Source organism: Varanus komodoensis, unplaced genomic scaffold (assembly GCF_004798865.1).
Source record: "Varanus komodoensis strain SLA01 unplaced genomic scaffold, ASM479886v1 scaffold13_1, whole genome shotgun sequence".
NCBI classification, from domain to species: Eukaryota; Metazoa; Chordata; class Lepidosauria; order Squamata; family Varanidae; genus Varanus; species Varanus komodoensis.
The window spans coordinates 1,878,206-1,895,354 of NW_025335408.1; the positions used below are offsets into that span (position 1 = coordinate 1,878,206).

Genomic DNA, 17,149 nt, shown 5'->3' on the forward strand with positions numbered 1-17,149 from the left:
ACAAGGGGGAGAGAGCTCTTTCCTTGAAGAGTTACTTATCCCTCTGGAACAGCTGTTGGAGCCTCCATGCTGATGGCAGACAAGGAAAAGTTCAAAATGGGTTCCCCCATACCGTTCATATACATACACACAACTAACATCTTGTCCAGTTAACTGATTAATTGATAAATACTTCTGCTTTTGTTCTGTTTTTTTAATAACGGAAGGGTAAACAAATCACCAAGGAGAATCACAATGCAACAACCTGTGGTTTGATAATGTCATTTCAGACATAATAATGACTTGCATGGGATAACATTCTTACATTCTGCTGAAACATTCAATTGCTCATTGGGCAAGCACTCTTGAAGGGGAAGCCCAGGAAGACTGGATTGAGACCCTACACCTCAGATTCCTTACTGCTGTTTTCATCAAGCAGTATGACATGGACATTTCCACAGGTTTCTTCACCTACCAGATTTCATACTATCACTTGTGCTATCTCTTTTTCCCCTCAGTCACCTGAATTTAATATTCTTTACCTGTTATCTTCTGTTAGGAAAAATAAAGTTCTCAGACTCTGAATGAAAACATTCCAATGGTAATTTTTACAGTGATTTACTCGTAAAAGTGATTATAGCTCTTTATAACTTTCAAGACGAAAAGTCAGTATGTTTGCTTTTTATTTCACAGAAATACAAGTTTCCTGAATTGAAGGCTTCTTCCAGTAAAGTAGCTATTGCTTTCAGTTGGTGTATCATGAAATTCTGCGGAAGTGTCATTAACTTTCACCTTGAGTTAGAAAGAATATTGATACTGTCTGAATATGTTTGATTTTCCGCTTGCAGCATAGTTCAACATATTGAACATTCATCCTTTAAAAAGACTAAGACAGAATGATATTTGGCATAGCAATACGTCTACAACAAAGTGTTTTAAAAACTGTTATTAGAATAAACGTATTTTTGATTGATAAATAGCAAGGTTGGAGGTTTTGAATCTCTCTAGCAGGGACTTCCCTTGTCTGCAAAAAGTCTGAACTGCACTCTTCATTTCACAAAACTCACAGTGGTTGTGTGTGACACACACATGGTTCAGGTGCAGATGGAAGATAGAAAACATGGTAGGGTGTAAACATAGAGGGCCAGAGGGCCACGTCAGACTCTGGAACTCTCTGTCCAAATCCCATCTAGCCTTCTCACTAGGGACCTTCCTTACTGTTCCAGAAGGCTTTTGGCTTGCTATGCTGGCTACTGTTTTGTTATTGCCTTACGGTTTTTAGTTTCAGTTGGCTGCTTTTTATCTCTTCTTTTTTGTAGTTTGTGACCTGCTATTTACTGTGCTATTATTGTAATCTGTTTATTGTTCATCACCTTTGATTTACCATTTGGAAAGAATAATATTTTTAAAAATCACACCAAGGATGCTATCCTGTGGCCATTAGACAGATCCCAGATGGCTATAGGACAGGATGGAGTACCAACGCCAGCTTCTGAAATATATTCCAAAATGGGAGCTGGACTTTGACTTTGGACTGCCCTCCTACACCCTTGCAGCCATTGTGTTTGTTTCAGAGCCTGAGGTTTATGGGCATTGTGGGAGGGGCAGGTAACGGAGGAGAGCGATTCCACCATGATAAAGTAGTAACCTGAGGAAAACTGAGGAATTCCAAGGGTTTTAGACCTATAAACACAACCTATTAGCCATGCTCAGTCAACAGAATGCTTAATGCCCATTGTGGGGAAAGGAAGAGAAAAGTGGGACAGATATAATAGCCTGGAAGAGAGCTGCCTACTGGCTGGAATTCTGAATGGGATTCATCTCTAGGGTTTTCTGAATAATGCAGATTATCTAGGTCCATTTCAGTTGGCTTCAGGCCTGATTATAGGTCAGAGACTGCTTTGCTCTCCATGGTAGAACATCTATGCTAGGAACTGGATAGGGAGAGTGTGTCCCTGTTGCTTTGCTGGACCATTCATCAGTTCTCAATACCATTGACCATGAGGGAAGCTCAGTTCACTCCCTCTCTGACAGCAGATACTATTATGTAAGTGGGCTTTTGGTGTATAAGTGGGTCTGTTGCACTATATCAAGTTATTGCTCTGTTTTGCACATGCCAAGCCAATTCCAATTTCCTGTGCCTTTCTGATCACTTCTTTTTTCTGCCTGCAGCCAGCCACACAGGGCCAGACATAGTTGCCTGTCTTGCCGTTACATCTGAGATACAAGATTGATAATGTGTCCCAGGCTAGGGAACAGGTTAAGTCCCACACTCCATTCAGGAGAACTTTTGGATGACAGCAGCAGTGCAGAGGACACTCGGCGTTTTCATTTCTGCTTTAAAAGATTTGTGTTGCATTGAATACTAATGTAATCACTGCTATCAATATTTTGTTTCCACAGCTCATCATGTTAAAACGGGGACCTGTGAAGTGGTGGCTCTCCACCGGTGTTGTAATAAGAACAAGATAGAAGAAAGATCACAGACAGTGAAGTGCTCCTGCTTTCCTGGGCAGGTAGCAGGTACCACTCGAGCAGCTCCTTCTTGCGTTGATGGTGCGACATATTCCCTGGTTTGCTCTTCCCTCTTGTGTCAATCTCTCCTGAGCAATTTAAATGGTTGCCTTTCACTTATGCCTGCTGCCAGTGTTTATAATGATAAGGAGTATGTTGAGAGTTCTTTGAAGGCATCCCCAGGATGAATGAGAGCTCGAGATTCTAAAATGAATTACCAAGCCTGGCTGTGAAAGGAACCTCTAGAGAAGCGTAATGGGATGTTAAAAATGTGAATGTTGTATCAAGTTCATTTTAATAAAGCTACTAAAGCCTCACAGGTTTTCTCTCATTGCAAACAGATGGGAAGGTGCAATTCTGATCAGGAGGGCAGGTTCCAGATTGCATAAGACACCTCCCTTGCATAAGAGACCTTCAGTGATCCCTCTGCGTCAGTAATGTTTCTGATGCCAGTGCCACCAGTTGCTGTAGTTCCTTTCTTTCCTGTCATTGTAAGCACTTGCTTGCCAGCCAGGCAGAGAGCCATTGAGTAAATAGACAACAGTATCTCCTGCTTCACCAGCACCATTGCCTGGGCCAGAGTGAGAGACAGGTGAACAAGTAATTTGCAATGGAGAAAAGGAAGAATAATAATTCCAGAGGGTTTTTGCTAGAGGCCCTCAGCGGGTCTCCTACCACCCCTGTCCTTGACATCATCTCTGCCAGTAGGAATGTGGGAGATGCCAAGGACACCATGACATAATCCTAGTCTGGCTGACAAATGTCATGTCTCCTGCATTCCTTATATGAACAATTTCTTTCCATTTTATTTTTACAGTTAAAAAAACTACATGCCCCAATTCCTCTGAAAAGCTTGCAAACACTTTCCTTATGTTGTTATGTTGTCATTTACCACTGAACTAGTTGAGCATGTTGCTTTCAAAGAGGCTAGACTACTCAATAGTTAAGAAGCAGGGGTTCTGCGGCAGTGAGGCCAGGGGAAATTAAGCCTTTAAGATAACAGCAGGGCAAAGGACCCAGCTGACGAAATGAAGGATGGGCTCTGAACGGCTTTTAAAGGCATGTTCCTGTGCATTTGCAGACAGCAAAAGTCCAACGGCCATCATGCCCAGCCAGTCACAATAGCTGAGACATGCTGCAAATGGCAGGACTTTTTCTGCCTAAACACACTTGGAAATGTTGGAGCACTTCTTTGTTCCCATGTAGGAACATGACCGTGGAAATATAATTATCTTCTTGATTTAACGTTGTGGGTTTGTGTATTTAGGAAAAAAATGCAAGGAATGGTGACAACTGCACCTTCACTGCCATTAGTCTTGATAATATGGCTGTGAAATAAGTAAATATAAAGTATTGTCAATAAAATCCAGTGCATACGTCTTCACCTTCTCTAGCTTCAATTGTGGAACAAAAATGGTGGTGCCACATGCAGCCATGTCTTGAAGGGGAGGAATGCAAAGTTCTTCCAGATCGAAAAGGATGGAGTTGTTCTTCTGGGAATAAAGTGAAAACAACAAGAGTGAGTATTATAATTGCAAGATATGTTTTAGAAACAAAATGCTGGACTCAGTGGAGCTTTACGTTGATTCAGCAGGTCATTTATTAAATATGGATTGGAAATACACAAGCAGATAATTAAAATATTGGGTTGGATCTAGACTTCACCATACTGAATGAAATGGGACCATCCCATTTCAATGGATCTACCCAGAGTATGACCAGCTCTGTATCCAACTCATTGCAATTATTATTGGTAATAGTATGAATTCTTATCCAAAATACAGCAGCTCTTTTTAAAAAAGCTTAAAATTCTACATAACAGCTCTTGGCTGGGGAAAGGAACAAGGGGAAGACTGAATTCAAGGTTTAATTCTAGTCCTGGATGGCAATCTGGTTAAAATTAAAGCTGAAGCTCCATACCTACTTAGAGCCATTCTGTTGTTTCTGTTCACAAATTCAAGAGATCAATTCAAGTATTAATTGAAACACAAAACAGGTTGATTTAAGGTCCACATTCCTAATGCACATTAAGCCCATAGCAGTAGTAGAAGGAATTCAACTCATGCATGCACTTCGAGCATGGATAAATGCATCTCTAATAAATCATTCTCTTTATTTGTTATTTTGTTTTATTTCTACTCTGCATTTCTTGCAAACACTTGATCGGAATCATATCCACGTAGCCAAGCATGTAAAACCGATGAGCAGACCCTCATGATAGCTGTTGGTTCCTAGTAAATGTAGATATAATAAATTACACAAAACATAGTCATTCTATATGCCAATTTGCATGGGAATTTCATACATTTTATATGATGAAATTGGTTTCATGTAGGAGAATTATTCATAACACATGGAGAAGAATTATTTAGCTCCGTACTTTCTGCCTTGATTTACAGCATATTTCTAAGACACTGGATTTAACTGAAAGTGCCAGGATCATGCCTAGGAATGTCAAAATGGCAAGTGGCACTATACCACTGAGTTGATGGGCTTTTCACCCATGGTGAAATGATTATGTTGCAGGAACAAAGGTGCTTTGCTCAGTGAATAATTCCATATTATTTCCCCACCATGGTTCCATGTACAGAAATAATTCATGGTTGCATTATAGAAAGAATTCAATGCATGGACCACAGAGTCCTTCATACATTCTCACCTTTCAGCAACCAGTTCTAGATATTAAACTACTATATGATTTCCAAAGACACTGTAGCCTAGGAGTCGGGGTGGAGAAATCTAGTTTGAAGGTACTCGGGCTCTTTTCATATGCTAAGGAACATCACTTGTCGTTCATCTGCTCCAGTTCATCTATTCTAAAATGTTTGAGATATTGATAGAGAGCCAGCAGATACCTGGCCTTGATAATGTGATTCCTGGCCTTGAGCCAAAAGCTATAGGAGATTAGACAATGAACATAGAACTTCGTGTGTGTGCCTGAACTGCAGCTGAAAAGAAAATTGAAGCCTGCACCAATTGCCAAAGTAGTCCTGAATTGATGTATCCCAAAAAAAGACAATTACAGAGACTTTGATAATTGGTAAGATTAATGTAATCATCTGGTGCCAACAACTGTTGCTATTGCTCTCATGATCCCCATTTGTTCTGCTAGGACTACTTCTGCTTAGTTGCCTGCCTGCTGAGCAGAGAAAAAAGGATGGGTAAGGAAGAACAATACAGAAGAGTTGAGAATGAGTCCCTAGATAAAGAAGGGGAATTTATCTTGAAACCAAGGCTGATATTAGTGTCAATGAAGCAGCTATATCAGTTGATGATCTGTCCAACTCTGAATTACAACAGATGCATAAGCACTTGACGCAGCTGCAAAGGGGGAGAAACAGGACAAGTACTGCTGTCTGTGACGGGGAAAAAGAAAATGTTAGAAATATTGCTCTCTTGCTAATTCTTTCCCTTTGAATCTTTTCGCTTTCTCAATTTCTTCTCAGAAATAGAACGATGGCTCAGATTAAGCCGAGATATTTTATGGTGTGTCATTTGTCTTGAAAACTAGTATGCAGTGTGTGTATCGCAGTGCTACTGATAAATTAGATCCTGTGGGACAGTCGAGTAATAGTGGTCAGCACACAAGAAGGGCATTGAAACATTTCTCACTTTCTGGGTGCTGTTTCCAACTGACTTAATCTGGCATAGCAATTTCTGACCAAGGGAGAAACTTCAGTAAAAGCCGTTTGAAGATTACAAAAAGCTTTTTTCTCCTCAATGTAGGATCAAACATCCACTTCACTTGTTCATTCTGGTTTTCTTACCCCTTTCAAAACTAGCTGTTCAGCTAGTGGCTATTCAGCATTGCAGATCCATTCATTCACACTAACCCACCATGAGAACTCTCTGTTCCAGAATCCTTATAACCCAGCCAGGCAAGGTAATCGTGCGCAGGTGCCTCTCCACACTATTTTGTGGCCCTAATCCTGCTGAGATTTATTTGTTCTGTATAGTATATCTTTGATCTGTCACAATGTTTTCTACTTATAGCTGTGAGTTAGGGCCACCGAGTGCTATTTATTTAGCACTAAAGCATGTGAATGGCTTTACTAGCTCTTGATAAGGCCTGGTGATTTCTGCAAAGCACTTACATGAAACAAGGATTAAGTGCAGACAAGGGAATGATCAAAGGACCACAAAAAATCTAGAATTACAATTAAAATTGTGCATCTCCTTGTTTACAATATTGTGTGCAGTGGTAGGTTTTAACATTTGATTTCTTAATACTATGAAATATTTCAGATTGATTGAATCTAATTTCAAGTCATGCACATTGTTTCTTGATGGCCTAAGGACATGCAGAGAAACTGACTGAAACCTTAGGATTTCCTTCAGCAATTTGATTTTCCTCATTTATTTCACTGGCAGTACATGCTTGCAAAAGGAATGGAAACAGGAGCAGGCCACAGCATGTCTCATTAAAAGCTGTGTAACACCTGAAAATTATGAATGCATATTGGCTGCACTGGATGTGAACCTTCTGGGCTTTCAGCACAGCTGTGTGGAGGCATTTTAAAGCGTTCATTTTCAGCTTGTTGCATTGTCAGAACATGACAAGTGTCGGAACATGACAGTACAACAAGATTAAGATGATTAATCTTAACTATGGTTTGTTTGAAACAAGCCAACTTCAAAGGATGGGATATAAAGCTGGCTTGATTACACAAAAAATACTATTAGTTATTTATATTACTGTTGTTCTGTTGAAGCCTATCCCTTCCCCCCTTTGCAGCTGCATCAAGTGCCTTTTGTTTTCTTCGCACAATGCATAGTTAAATTTTGGAATTTATGTTCATGACATGTCATGTGGCCCACCGATTTGAATGGTTTTACAAGGGGAGTGGACAAACTCATGGAGAAGAAGGCTATTGAGAGCTGCTAGTCCTGATGGCTGCATGCTACCATCACTGTTAGAATCAGTGTGCCAATGCACACCAGTTGCTGAGGAATTCTACCGGAATTCAGCAGGAGGTTGCTGTTGCAATCATGATTGTGAGGTTTTGTAGACAGCTGGTTTATCACTGTGTGGCCAAAGCACTGGCGAAATTGTCTTGTCCAGCTTGGCTGTTCGTATGTTCTTAGCCTACCCCTGCATGGCTTTGAATTATGGGAGTTATAGTTCAACATATCTGGATGAGGCCAGTCAGGGAAAATTGTTTTATTGTGTTCTGCATTTTACAGTTTCGATGAGCAGCAGCTTGGTTTACCCTAAGAAGTGGCTTATACATAGTCAGAATTATTTAACAACAACCACAGTTATTGGCTACACACTCAACTTGGTTAATGGAAACTGGAAGTGAAATTTCCAGTGGCTCACAACCACACTGGAAGAAGAGAAGGAAAGGGACTCATTGTTATATTGTTATATTATATTGATTTTGTTATGCTAAATTATGGCTACCATGGAACACGGCCACTGAAAATATTCTAAAATGTCAGCTTGGCAGTTCTTCTGTCAGTGCATCTTGACATGTAATCATATAGTTTAAGGAGCACTTTGTGGAACATGGCTTCTCTCTATATAACACAAATCTATATTTCCAATAAAAAGTATCCCTCATTGAAATGCATATGCTTTGAAGTAGTTTACATTGTCCACTTACTGTTCTGCATTCACACTGTTAGACAACATTATCATCCTTGGGTTTAACTTCTGTGTTTTCCCATCACTTTTGTAGGGTTTTTAGAGCAGAGAATAGCCAATTTTTGGTGTGGTAAAACAAATTGCAACTCTCCCTCAGTGTCATTATAACAGTGCCACCAAGGGGTTATGTAGCAGAAAGAAGAAAAGGGCTGGAAAAGGGGTGGAGGGACTTTGTCTAATTTTGCAATTCATCTGGTGGCAGAAGCAGTGGCTTAAGCAGCCTTGTCTAGAGAAGTTCTTTAGTTCAGAAAGAACATGTTTACTATAAAAAACTTTACAAGGTAGAAGGAAAGACATGTCCCCGTGCTTTTGTTTCTTTTCTAAATGTAAGTGTCCAAGTTTAAGGCCACAGTGTCCACTAGATGCTGTCTAGATGGCCATAGGAAGTTCAGAGTTCTAGCTCCAAGCTCAGAAAAACATTCGCTGATCAGAGGTGGAACTCTGATGTTGGTGCATCCTCCATCCTTACAGCTGGAACTGTTTTTTCCATGCCAGCAGAAGGTCAGAGGGTAGTAGATCAACTTTGGAGCTAGGATTCGGGGAAAGACATTCTGAGGACAAGAAGGAGATAAGCGATACTTCACTGGAATGCAAAGTATTTGGTGGGTCCTCAGCTTGCCCTTTTCAGGAGCTTAGATGGTCAAGTATTTTGTGGGGAAGGACAATCTTAGTGGCAGTCTTCACCTTCATGTTCCTTACAGTCATGATACAATGATATAACCCTTGATATAACGTCCTAAAGAGTGTGGAAAGCTTGAATACTTTCCTTAGCCCTTCACCAATGAAAGTCTTCTTCAGACCTTATGAAAAAAGAAAAGATGAAGTTCTTTTAGTATCAGCATCTTGTCTTTTCAAGTGTTATTGTTCCATGCCATCAAATCATATTTGACTTACAGGGGCTCTTTGAAGAAATGCTGTCCAGACTGTCCTGTCCCTGACCTTGCTGCTCAGCTCTTGTAAACTCAAGGCTGTAGCTTTCTTTATGGAATCGATCTATCTCATATTTGGTATTCCCCATCTTCTGCCTTTAACTTTCCTTAATGATACTGCCTTCTCCAGTGAGTCTTCCCTTCTCTTGATATGCCTAGAGTATAAAACCTACTGTTTCATCATCTTTGCTCTAGGAAAAGGATCCTAACTCTAGATCCCACTTCCTCTCAGTCCAGGATATTTGGACTCTCCTCCAGCAGCAGGTTTGAAATGTTCTTCCAGTCAGCTTTCTTCATTATCCATCCTTCACAACCACACACAGTGATCAGGAATACAATAGTGCAGATAATCTTGGCCTTGGTCCCCTGTGAAGCATCCATACACTCGTTTCTAGTTCCTTTATTGCTACCATCCCTAGTCTCAGTCTTCTCATTTCTTTGCTGCAGAACACAATTCAATTGATGATTGAGTCCAAGGTATAATTTCTTCAGTGTTGACAGTAATATTATGTAATTCTTCAGTAGCCATCATTTTTGTTTTCTTAATATTCCACTGCAGTCATGCTTTTGTACTGCCACCTTTCACTTTCATCAGGAGTCATTTTAATCCATTTCTGCTTTTGTATGAACTAGATATCATTATTTATGGATCTTCTGCCAATTTTCATTCTGATCCTAATCCATCTTTCCTTATGGTATGTTTTGCATACAGATTGAACAGATATGAACATAAAACACATCCTTATCTGACATCTTTGCCTGTAGGAAACCATTCTATTTCCCCATATATGGTCCTAACAGTAGATTGTTGTATATGTTACAGGTTATGCATTAGGACAATAAAGTGCTTAGGCATACCCATTTATTTCAAAATAATCCATAGCTTCTTGTGTTCCATGCAAACAAAGACTTTGCTGAAGTTTATTAAAGCACAGGCCAATCCTCTTACCCTTTTTACTATGTTCAGTATTATTTGTGATACGATCTTGACACCTGTTTCTTTCCAGAATCTGGTTGAATGTCAGACATTTCCTACTTCATATAGGATATCATTCTTTGTTGTAACACCCTGAGCATCACTAGTTTGCATGGAAAATTACTGCAATGATCCCACAGTTGCTGTGCTACTTAGCATCTTCTTTCTTTGGGATTGAACTGCATATTGAATGTTTCCAGTCTTTTACCATCTATTCTGGCATGTTCTTGCTAGGAAGTGGGCAGAGTCATTCTTTGCTGCTTGGAATAGTTCTACTGGTACCCTAGGTATTCTGGGAGCTTTATTCTTCCAGTGCTTTGAAAAGAGCTTTCACTTTCTAATATTGCATGTCCTTTCTCATAGGATTCCTCTTTGCAGGAGTTTGTCATCCTTTTATCTCTTCTGTATAGTTCTTCTATATATTCTTTCCACTTCTATTTTATCCTGCTCAGATAGAATGTTCCCCTGTTGGTCTTCCAGCATTCTTAATCTAAGTTTGAATGTGCCTTTGATTTCATGCATCTTCTGGAAGGTTTTTTTTTTCTTTTTCTTTCTTGTTCCCATCTATTCCTTTGCACTGGCCCTTGTCATAGTTCTTTTTGTCTTCTGTTTGCCGTTTCAACTAGCTTTCATTAAAATTTTATCTCTTCCATGTTTAACAACGATGGCTGGAACGTGCGCATAGTTTTAAGTTCTGACACTGTGCTGCAGGTCACTTAAATTCTTTAAAAATACTTTTATGTTATATTCAGTTTACTCTGATGCTACTTCTCATGGCTATGCAAAAAATCATTAGCAAATGAGCAATATACAAATATTTTCAAAACTTTGAAGAGAACATTGTAACCATAAAAGTTGTTTTGCTAGGTTTTTTTCTCTTTACATGATGGACATAGTACTGAAAATGCCTTTCTGTTGCTATATAATGTTTTATTATCCAAGATGAAACAATGAAAACCACTGTTGGAATACACATAAGGGGATAGTACTTTATACTGAAAATTGGGAGACTTATGAAAAGGGGAATGTGTCTGTTCATCTAGTAAGTAGGCATGGTTACTTAGAATCAGTTCTAAGTCTGGATCCTAAGGAAAAGGACTTCAAAAATCAATTTAAATGACTGTGTACTTACAGATAACAATTTTGGAGGGTTTGCTTCCCCTTTTCCTTTTCTTCATTAGATGTATTGCTACTGACCTTCATGCTTCATAGATATTCTGTATAAAAAGTAGTCACAGGAGTGGGTAACATATGACCCTCCAGATGTTTTGGTTTACCGCTTCCATCTGTTCTGGAGATTCTAGAGCCTAATCTAGCTTTCTTTGGTAGAGGACTTGGTTCTTCTGTGATTTGTTTTTGGCATGATGGTCTCAACAAAAATTGAGTTGAAACACTAGAAACAGCTAGTATTACTCTCCACTGAGCCTGATTTTCAGATAGAGTTCTTTGCTTTAAAATAAAGCAGGAATCAGAATAGTGTTTTTTCTAGGGTTTTTTTCCCCCAAACTCCAGAATTTAAGATACTTGCACACAAGTAAATATGCTGTGGTAGATTACCATGCCCACTTCAAGTTCAGTTTCTATATAAACTTGCTGTATGTTTCATTCCCACATGTCTTAGACTGCTTTCTCCTAAGAAAAAATGTATTAAGGCCTTGTAAGCATGGGAGAGATTACAAGTAGCACTATAGATTTGATTGCTGGTTGTGTTCTTTATTCCAGCGATGAAAAGACATGTCATTGTTGATTTAGAAAGCGCTTTGTCTTTTCATCTATAGGAAATGCTGCAGCAAAACCTAGAAGCAAAGTGCAGGTGGTACACAGCAATGCCTATATGCCTACTTTTGTTCTATTTTTATCCAACTCCTTCCCAGGGACTTAGGCAGCATGTGTTGTTCCTTTTCACTTTCACAACCAGCCTGTGCTGTAGGCTAGTATGAGAAATGGAAACTATGTTAAAGGTACCCAGTAAATGTCTTATCAGCAGGGATATGAGGCATGTCTCCCTAGTTCAAATTTGACACTATACCACACTGGATAAAGTAGGCAGTATTCATGTTAGGAAACTTTTAATGGAAAGTTGGGACAAGGATGTTTAGATTATGAAATCCCTTATCAGGTGACCTTATCCATCAGTAGTGATAAACTTGTATTCTGTAATTGCTTTGATCTTTTATGAGTGGGTGAATACTAGTTCTTGGTTATTTTCAGTTTCAACCAGCAGTCAATTTTTTATTAAGAAGAGGGAAGAGGAATTAATTTTCTAGGTGAAAACTGACATTTACCTTGAGATTCACAGATGAAATCTTTTGTCAATAATGTACATCAGAGGTGATAACTGGGATGAAGTAGACATTACACAGTAGAAATGTGCAACATATGTAAACTATTTATGAGTTTTATAATATCTAGTGGTATTTAAGTATTACAAATAGATGAAATATCAGTTTTTGTTTCGACAATTAAAAGCTGCTGTAGGAGGCTGTTGGTTGGATAGAAGGAATGGGGTAGGAGGGATTTTTACCCTTTTCCTTCCTTACATCTTTCTCATTTTTTTTTCACTTTAACATTCCTGCTCCAAATTTTGGGGGGCTGTAGAACCAAATGTTGCCTATTCTTGACCTGAAAGAATAGCGAGATTTCATAAAGAAAAACAGCTATAGGGCAATGAGTGAAGCAGCTCATCTCTACAAACTCCCTTCACCTTTTACATCTTCCATATAAGATCAAGTTTGCCTCTCACGGTTTTGATCTTTGTTGATACTGCAATATCATTTAAGAGTATAGGTCCCAGATTTGAGGGAAATAACTTTGGAATTCCATATAATTGCAAAACAGTTATTTTTCTGGGAGAACAATTTGATTAGAATGAAAAAAAAATACCCACAATACAAAGTTTCAGTGTCCCACTCTATTCAAAACTGCCTGTACCCCATTCTTATTAGAAATGTCTAAAAAGTTAAAACTGGGCATTACTGGCGAAGAAATACCATACTTTACTGTGCACAAAGGTGATTCTATGCCATATCATAACAATACACACTTCAGGGAGTAGGTATATGATTTCAGGTGGTCCAGTGCTTAGTATGAGCCACCCCTATATATTTATGGGCTTTTATCCTCATTAGGCAGCATTCACAAATGTATCCTGCACCAAAATGAGACTGGTCCACATGCGATGCTGTGATCAGTTCTAGAGGCTGATCAGCTATAGTGGATTATTGCATTGTTGGCACCCAGCCCAGTTTCTGCAGATTGGCTTATTTTCACAAAGAAGCCACCCTGACAACTCATGACTTGTTTTTTATTTATTTATTTATTTATTTATATCTTGCCTTTTTCCTACAAAGGGCTCAAGGCAGCTTATATCATTCTCCTCCTCCATCTTATCCCCACAACAACAACCCTGTGAGGTAGGCTGGGCTGAGAGTCTGTGACTGGTCCAAAGTCACCCAGTTGGCTCCATGGCCGAGCGGGGACTAGAACCCAGATCCTCTGAGTCCCAGTCCCATGCTCTTAACCACTACACCACACTGGCTTGTTGCATAGCTTCTTGCCACTTCTGAATCTGGCAGAGTGAATTTATTGTGGGTATTCAGGCTAAAGGACTTCCTGGGATGACCAATAAAAATACTTGGTGTTCCTCTCAATTTCACATGCGCCACCACTATATTTCATCTTCCTCCTTAATGCTTTCTACCCTGTGGTCCTCAAAATCAAGATGAAAGAACACTGGACAGTGTGCCAAAATGTGTTTGCATTTTTTTCCAGCCCTGTGTAAATGCCCAGTAGTGAGACTCTGCTGTTAGGAAATGTGCACAATTTCCCTCCAGTTTTACTGCATTGCCTCAAAATTTTCATTGCCTTGAGATTTGTGCGATTCCCCCTCTGAATTGTACTGCTCTTCCTTGAAATTTGCAAGTTTTTTACTAGTTTTTTACTAGTTTTACTATTTCCTATTTTTCCCTTGGATTGACTGCTTTGCCTTGAAATTTGCATATTTTTCTTCTCTGATTTACTGCTTTGCCATAACATTTACATATCTTTAGTGATCCTGCTCACTGTGCAATAATATGACTGCTTGCATCAGGGCCGAGGTGATAAGGATGAAGAGAGGTACAGGGGAAGTGGGAAGACCAGAGAACATCTGGGAGCTACAAGAGATAAGGAGCTTTAGGAACCAATTTTGTTTTTTCTGTAAAACATGAGGCACCTTTAAAAAAAGTGTCAGGACTGAAGTGGAAGATGAAATTGATAAGGACATTGGCAAGGCTCAGAAGGGTATTTTTCTTATGACTTTACATTTCTGTACTTCCCATAGCCAAAGCTCTTTGGGCAATTAATAACATTCAAAGTCACCCATCCAGATTTCATCCAGGCCCGATCCTGTTTAGCTTCCAGGATTAGGCAAGATCAGGCACTTCAGGCTACAGAATATCAGAATGCTGGTCTCGATATTGGGACTGTGGTTCTACAGTTGAACTGAATGGGGCAGACCATGCGGTTGGATATCTGTATGAGAGTGAAGCTTGAGTCAGGATATATTCAGGCTTCTTTGTTATTCCCTTCGTAATTGATTTGCAAATAGTGCATGAAAATAATGTGTTCTGAAGTCACATTCTATCAAAACCTAATTGTGAATAAGGCTGCAGTCATACAAATTTACCTGAGGCTAAGCTCCACTAACTTAATGGGACCTCTAAGGCATTTATAGGATTGTGCTGTAAGCATGCAATTCGATGGCCAGTGGACACTGTCTGGCCAGCTATAGGGTAAGTAGGAGTCTCTGCAGTGACTTCATGGTTATCCTGCAAGGTCACAGCAAGGAATGGTTTCTGGAAGGTTCTCCCTCTGCCCTCGCATCTGGTGCAGTTCCTTCCACACAAGCTGCAACCTCAGAGCACAGGTATTTGGGGAGATGCTTCAAGGGTGGGGAGAAGAGAAACCACACACGACATCCCATGAAAAATCAGCATCTCCTTCTTGTGAACAGATTTGGACAAACATATCTGGCCAAATCATACAAGCATAGAAACAGAGTGAGTCAGAAGGGGCCTCCTGGGCCATCTAGTCTGACCCCTGGCTCCAGGTGGCTCCACTTATGACATGGCTACCTTTGTGTCTTTTGCAAGGAGAGGGAATCCTTGCCTCTGTGCACTTCCAGCTCTCAGGTGGATACCTACAACTGTCTACACATAGGGAATTATAGGCCACCATGTAGGACAGTACCCTCATTTCCATTTAATTAGACAACTATTTAAATGACCAATTAAATTTTCTTAGTAGCTGGACCTTTGATCTGAGACTGCTTCATCTGCCGTATTCATCTTCACTTTTTGTTATTTATTCATATATTTTTGTTACTGCTTCTGCTTTAAATTTGTCATATGTTACTATGAACCCTGTGTGCAAAATGGAAGGGAGGGATAGGAATTTTCTGACAGAAATACTTCCCGTTGCTTTCACTGGGATATGTCCATGACTAACATTTATTGAATTTCATCCTGCCCATACAGAAAATGTAATATTATTTTCCTCCCTATGTTAAAAAAGAACTTTTCAGCAGTTAGTTGGTTAGAATTGTTTAAATTCAATGAATGACTTACTTGATTTCAGTTTAATGTATGCTGTTAATCCTCTAGCAAGAAATTTCTATTGACAGTACATTTCATTAACCTGGAAGAGTAACTTTTTCTTAATCGTGTTGTTTGGTAACAAAACATTATATTTAAGACATTAAAGGTACAATCCTATGCATGTTCAGACAAAAAGGCTTATGCTTGCTGGAAAATGCTGGGAGTTATATGACTTTTCCTGTCTAAACATGCATAAGTACACTAAGGCTGCAATCCTGTACCACATACCCAGGAGTAAGACCATTGCACTGAATGGAGCTACTTTTGAGTTGTTATGCACACAATTGCACTGTTAAAGACATAGTGTATCTTTTCCTTATAAGCCAAATGTTATGCCACTAATCCCGGTTTTGTTTTATACAACTCATCCTAGTACTTCACATGTGTTTGTTTCTTAGGCAAACGTGTAAAACCCTTCAAGAACAAGGAGATTTCTGCTGTGCCTGATGACAATTTTTGATTATTCCACACACACACAATATTCTGGCTCCACGTTTGGAGCAATAGTTGTGGTAAATCATAGTCTTGGTCGGAGTCTCAGGAAGGGGCAGAAGGTGCGTTGAGGAGTAAAGAGTCAAAACCACTCCTGAAAGATGTTCCAGCCTTGGTTTATTACTCAAAGTGCAGCAGGTGTGTACAAATACAGGTTTCTGTAGTTGCAGCAAGATTTGATGTACTGTTTCTTACACTTATTTCATTTATTTATAAAAGCATTTTGATTCTGCTTTTCAAACCCTAACAAGGACTGGGAAAGCAGTTTATAGAACAGCCAAAACATACAAAACATCATAGAATAATTTAAATTAAAATTAGAACCTTAAAATAGAAGCAGAGTTAAAAAGTTAAATCCTGTATTCAGTGGCCACCTAAATGCTGTCAGGAATGGAATTAGTCTCACCTCCTTTGGGATTCTCCTACAGATGAGATCTTGTCTGACAGAGCAACATGTAATCAACATGTAATTTAGATTACCTTTGGAAGGATTCCCAAGGAAAGACATTCTGGGGCTATTTTGGAAGGTAAATGTTTTGAATATAAGATGATAGGGCCATTATTACTTATAGTGCACACATTCCTTCGGTCATTCGTGTGTGTGTGTGGTCTCTGATTAAACCATAGTATAATATATAGCTAATAACATTATAAGGCTTGTCTGTGCAGTTTTCCCAGTTTATCCTGGTCTAACAGCTCTATTCACACTGTAAACATAATAAAAAGCCTAAAAGGCAGCAGGAATACATCGATAGGTATCTGTAGCATGTGAAACTTCACCAAGAGCCAATCCACAATATGTTTTGGTTCAGGTTTATGCTAATCTCCAGTGGCATATGTGCCTTGACTCAGGCTTTGGTTAATATGCCAACAGCAGACACTGGGAACCTCTAACCCATGGAGGTTCCTGATCTCTCTCACTAGTCTCTTCCCTTGGCCATACTTTATTCTTCCTAGCCCATGAAAACCTCTTATT

At 39.4% G+C, this 17,149-nt stretch overlaps 1 protein-coding gene across 1 annotated transcript in view; it reads left to right on the top strand.

Moving 5' to 3' along the window:
* The window catches only part of TAFA2 (TAFA chemokine like family member 2), a 35,991-nt gene extending 19,850 nt beyond the window's left edge, over positions 1-16,141 (top strand). The window contains exons 2-4 of the mRNA XM_044422921.1: positions 2,383-2,535; positions 3,888-4,016; positions 16,080-16,141. Of these exons, the coding sequence (XP_044278856.1) occupies positions 2,383-2,535; positions 3,888-4,016; positions 16,080-16,141 (344 nt within the window). The remainder of the gene's footprint in view (positions 1-2,382; positions 2,536-3,887; positions 4,017-16,079) is intronic.
* The last annotated feature ends 1,008 nt before the right edge of the window (positions 16,142-17,149 follow it).